The 4,787-nt window shown below is 35.7% G+C and overlaps 1 protein-coding gene across 1 annotated transcript; it reads right to left on the bottom strand.

The window, feature by feature from the left end:
* Positions 1-288: 288 nt before the first annotated feature.
* On the bottom strand, positions 289-4,220 carry LOC107751720 (extracellular calcium-sensing receptor-like). The gene is made up of 6 exons (XM_016567474.1): positions 4,003-4,220; positions 3,492-3,780; positions 2,660-3,415; positions 2,317-2,544; positions 1,318-1,441; positions 289-1,202 (listed from the first exon to the last, which is right to left on the bottom strand). Exons 1-6 carry the CDS (start codon positions 4,209-4,211, stop codon positions 289-291), a joined length of 2,520 nt encoding a protein of 839 aa, XP_016422960.1. The 5' UTR covers positions 4,212-4,220.
* Between the last annotated feature and the right edge of the window lie 567 nt (positions 4,221-4,787).

The raw sequence follows: 4,787 nt of genomic DNA, 5'->3' as shown, positions 1-4,787 counted from the left end.
AAAATAGCCTTGACATCCTACTTACTGGAGTTCCACAACTACTGAAGAGCTTTGTTCTCTCCCACCAGACTTGGTGTGAGTAGGTGAAGTAAAGAGGGGAAGCAGACAGTAGATCAAGGAAGGGAGGGGGGACTCAAAAAGTTTCTAAAATTAAAACAGATTTTTATTTATTTTATTTATTTATGTTATCTTTTATTACTTGCACAACTATTTTAAGTATATGTCGTTATATTATTTACAATACACTGCATGGTTTTTGAATTATATTTTTAGGGGGATATATTATATTCAGGTGGGGGATAATGTTCTTTTTCCCATCATATGTTGCTTTGTATTTTGTTCAGGCTTACACAGGATAATATAACATTTAGGTGCAAATATGCAGAATAGTAAACCAATGCTTGAGGCTAAAATGGCAAAAATCTCCACAGCTACAGTGAATTTTCCAGGAGAACTGACATAACCTGGGATAAAAGTGATCCATACAGCACAAAATATTAGCATACTGAATGTGATGAATTTGGCTTCATTGAAGTTATCAGGCAGTGTGCGAGCCAGAAAAGCCAGTATGAAGCACAAAACAGCCAGTAGGCCAATATAAACCAGCACAGCCCAGAAACCTATAGTGGAACCCAGACTGCACTCGAGAATAATCTTTTCATGATAATATTTCATGTTTTTGTAAGGAAATGGAGGAGATATTGTTAGCCAAAGCACGCATATAAGTACCTGTATAAGTGTAAAGGCAAGAACACTGAGTCGTTGTTGTTCAGGCCCAAACCATTTCATGACATCACTTCCTGGAAGTGTTGCCTTGAATGCCATTAACACCACTATTGTTTTTCCCAGAACACAGGAGATACAGAGGACAAAAGTGATCCCAAACGCTGTGTGACGCAACATACAGGACCATTCAGTTGGCCGACCAATGAAAGTAAGTGAACAGAGGAAACACAGAGTCAATGAGAAGAGCAGCAGGAAACTCAGTTCTGAGTTGTTGGCTTTTACTATGGGGGTGTCCCTTTTGCTGTAAAACAGGAAGGCCACCAGCGCAGTTAATCCTACTCCAAACAGCGAGAAAAAGACTAGCACTATACCCATTACTTCTGTGAATGACAGAAACTCTACAGCCTTTAACACACATTTATTTTTCTCAGCATTAGACCAGTATTCCTCTGGACACTGCTTGCAGTTATTTGAATCTGGAAAGGAAGTTGCGATCATTATAGGTAGAGATAAAAAAAAATGTTGAATTCAAACCATTTGTTAAGCAAGTGCAATGTAAGAGGGAAAACACAAAACAGAGCTGAGAATTACCTGTCTCATTACTGATTTCTCCTTCTGCACATGGAATACAGTCATAACAGCAGACAGGTCTTCCTTTCTGAGTAGCCTTTCTGGTGCCAGGAGGACAGCTCTCACTGCACACAGACCTTGGCTTCTACATGGAAAAAAGTTTGGGAACAGTAAGATTTTTAGAGAAGTCTCTCATGCTCATCAAGTCTGCATTTATTTAATCAAAAATACAGAACAAAATGTAATATTGTGAAATATTATTGCAATTTAAAATAACATTTTTCTATTTTAATATATTTTAAAATATAATTTATTTCTGTGATGCAAAGGTGAATTTTCATCAGCCATTACTCCAGTCTTCAGTGTCACATGATATTTCAGAAATCACTTTAATATGTTGATTTATTTTCAATGTTGCAAACAGTTTTGCTGCTTAATATTTTCTTTTTTTGGAATTTGTGATATTTTTTCAGGATTCTTTGATATATAAGAAGTTAAAAAATAACAGCATTTATTTAAAATATGTTTTTTGTACAAATACACACTACTGTTCAAAAGTTTGGGGTCAGTTTTTTTTCTCTCTCTCTTTTTTGAAATAAATTATTACTTTTATTCTGCAAGGATGTGTTCAATTGTTAAAAAGTAATAGTAAAGCCTTATATTGTTAGAAAAAGTCTTTAAAAACATTAAAAACCTTACTGAATCTAAACTTTTAAATGGCAGTGTATATAAATGTAATAATTTGAAAGTGTTCATGCCCTGAATATACCTATCCACCACAAATTAATAAGAGAGAGAGAGAGTGGGAAAAAAAGGAATTGATTCAAAGTGTTGACTCACAGAAATGTTGACTCATCATGACACATTAGCTTCTTTCAAACCTAACTTGTGGTTTTTCTGTGTTTTTGTGTGGTTGAACCTCATTTTTTTGGTAAACTTTAATAATATAAATGCAGGGATTTAATTAAAGGCACAGTTTGTTTTTTTAAATATTTACCAATATTTACCAATGTTATTTACCTGCAACTTTCCTCCAGCCCATATTATGTTTTCAGTGTTGAGTACAAAGCGCTGGTCAGGGGGCAATGAGGCATCATAGTATCCCACCGGCTTAAACTGGAATGATCCATCTGAGTTCTGCTGCCAGTTCACAATTTCATACTGGGCTACTGTGGCACCAGTGCTGTCAAACCACACACGATCTCCAAACTTTACAGTGAAATTTACTTTTTTCAGAGCCTCAACCACCTAATGAAAAAATACAGTTTTGCACATTATCTTTGAGACATTTTATTACATTGTTCACCATAAATATCGTTACCTTCCTTTTCTCCCTTTCTGTTCATCTGTGTTTTATCTTTACCTGCTGTGGTTGTATTGTCAGGCCTTTCTCACAACCTTCTTGTTCTTTGCACTTGAGCAGACTGTGTAGTGAATGAGCCACAGCATAAACTGCTTCATAGACGTTGGCTGAATATCTGTGTTCAGTCACATCTTCATTGTAATTTTTCAGCACAAGTAGATCCTCATATCTTCTGCAACTTAATGCATATTGAGAAGAAATCCCCTCAAGATATAAGCATGGGATGGCTGTTTCCCAGAATGCTTTTGTAACATAATCTGAAAACCCTTCAATATTGATTTTTCTCATTGCAAACCCCAGTGACCCTCCTAGCACACGAAAGCTGTTTGGAGTGATGTAATTCTCTGAAGTTATCCATGACTTAACTCCAATCATTTGCAGGCCTGTAATGTTCTGAATACTTAGCTGATCAATAAGTAAACCCATCTCAAGAAATGAAACAAATGCAACAACCACTTTTGCAGTGCTTTTTTTAATTGTATATACCACTTTCTGGAGTTTTTCTGTCTCTGTTCGGTAAAATTTAGCTGAGTACTCTACACAAATCCCCTCTTCCTGGGCTATTTTCAGAAATATTGCCATTCCATAGTTTCCATATTCATTGTCACTGTTCACAGCTCCCACCCAAGACCAGCCTAAGTCCTTGATTATGTATGCAAGTGCTCTGCTCTGGTGGTAATCACTAGCCGTAGTCCTGAAGAATGAAGGGTAATCTTTTCTATTACCGAGGCATTCACATGAAGCCGAATGACTTATCTGAAAAAAAAGGAGTCAGGAAACAGTGAAATAGTCATCACTCAATGTGTCAATCATTTGTGTTATTGCTCTTTACCACTGGAATCTTAAAAGGTCCTGTTGTTCTGGAGAGAATCACTGTGGCAGTAGACTCTGAATCTCCTATAATAGCATGCAAAGGAGACTGTCCAATACATTTGTCTCCTCCTCCAAACTCCTGACCATTCATCAGTCCCATAATTGCACTCATGGTAGACAGTCTTGAACCACAGGTATCATAGATTTGATAACCAATAGAAACATTTGGGAGCAAACTTTCACTATTGTTAATCTCCTCAATGGCAAAGATCATGATTTGTGCTAGTCGAAAATCTCTCAGATTCATACTGTGAAATGAAACATTAAATCAGTAGGCTAAATATCAACTATATTACAATCAATCAATCAATCAATAATGCAGAGAAGGGAATGATATTAATTGCATTCAGATTTTTTTTAAAAGCCCATATTAAATATTTGCTGTTATAAAGTGAATTTATATATAATGCATTTTATTATTTTTAAATACATTTTCTGCTCTAATATATCAATGTATAAATGTAACAAACCTGGAGCATGAGAGAGGCTGAGGTTTTTGTGTAAACTCAAATGAAGGTAATGTCTCTGTGCTGTGGACTGGAAAAAGTGCTCCAATGTTTATGTCTCCATTCTTGGAAATCAGCGGGTATTTAGGATCTCCCATCATTCGGCATAGAGTGTTTCCTGCCTTTGTATGAAGCTGATGTAACAGCAAGAGTGTGTAAAGAAAGAGAAGCATCTCAAAGATTGAGCTCCACTGCGACTCCCAAATGCAAATGACATATGATAGTCTCTTTGCTCTTTTATTGACAAAATTAACATGGATGAATGATTGAGAGCATAACCAATTACCTCAAAGAGCAGGTCAAGTAGGAGTGGAGTAGAGTCAGACTACTTTGATGGTCTAAACTGTCTAAAATTACGTAGCAAAACTCTGAATATTGAAATTTTGAAGTTTTGAAAGTTTTATTGGAGCAAAAGGTTCAGATTTACACAGATAAACACAGACAGCATTGTGTGCTCTTTGTATATGGACAGTATTTATTTTTATTATTATTTTATTATTAAAAAAAATAATAATAATACAAAAGAAAAAAACTGAAAAAGTCACCTAACACCTTAAGAGGATCTTTTTATCAATATGATGTTTTATTAACAAGGAGGAGCACGATCAGATAATCAATCAGTCTGGCCCAGGTGGAGCTTGTCAGCTAATCACCTTAACAAGCACATACGTGTATATATACAGCCAACTTACCTCAGTTCCACAAAAGTTTTCCAGTATTCGGTTTTGCTCCTTTAGCCATTATATCAC

The sequence above is a fragment of the Sinocyclocheilus rhinocerous genome, unplaced genomic scaffold (genome assembly GCF_001515625.1).
Source record: "Sinocyclocheilus rhinocerous isolate Xijiao unplaced genomic scaffold, SAMN03320098_v1.1 scaffold1282, whole genome shotgun sequence".
Classification (NCBI taxonomy): Eukaryota; Metazoa; Chordata; class Actinopteri; order Cypriniformes; family Cyprinidae; genus Sinocyclocheilus; species Sinocyclocheilus rhinocerous.
The sequence above is the reverse complement of the archived record's forward strand: the minus strand, read 5'-3'. Positions and strand labels throughout refer to the sequence as shown.

Excerpts from the sequence above, each read along its gene's own strand:
- LOC107751720 (XM_016567474.1), bottom strand. The coding sequence starts at position 4,211 with ATGCTTCTCTTTCTTTACACACTCTTGCTGTTACATCAGCTTCATACA. Across the intron at positions 3,416-3,491 it reads GACCTTTTAAGATTCCAGTG|ATAAGTCATTCGGCTTCATG; the intron begins GTAAAGAGCAAT and ends CTTTTTTTTCAG. Across the intron at positions 1,442-2,316 it reads GGGCTGGAGGAAAGTTGCAG|AAGCCAAGGTCTGTGTGCAG; the intron begins GTAAATAACATT and ends TTTTCCATGTAG.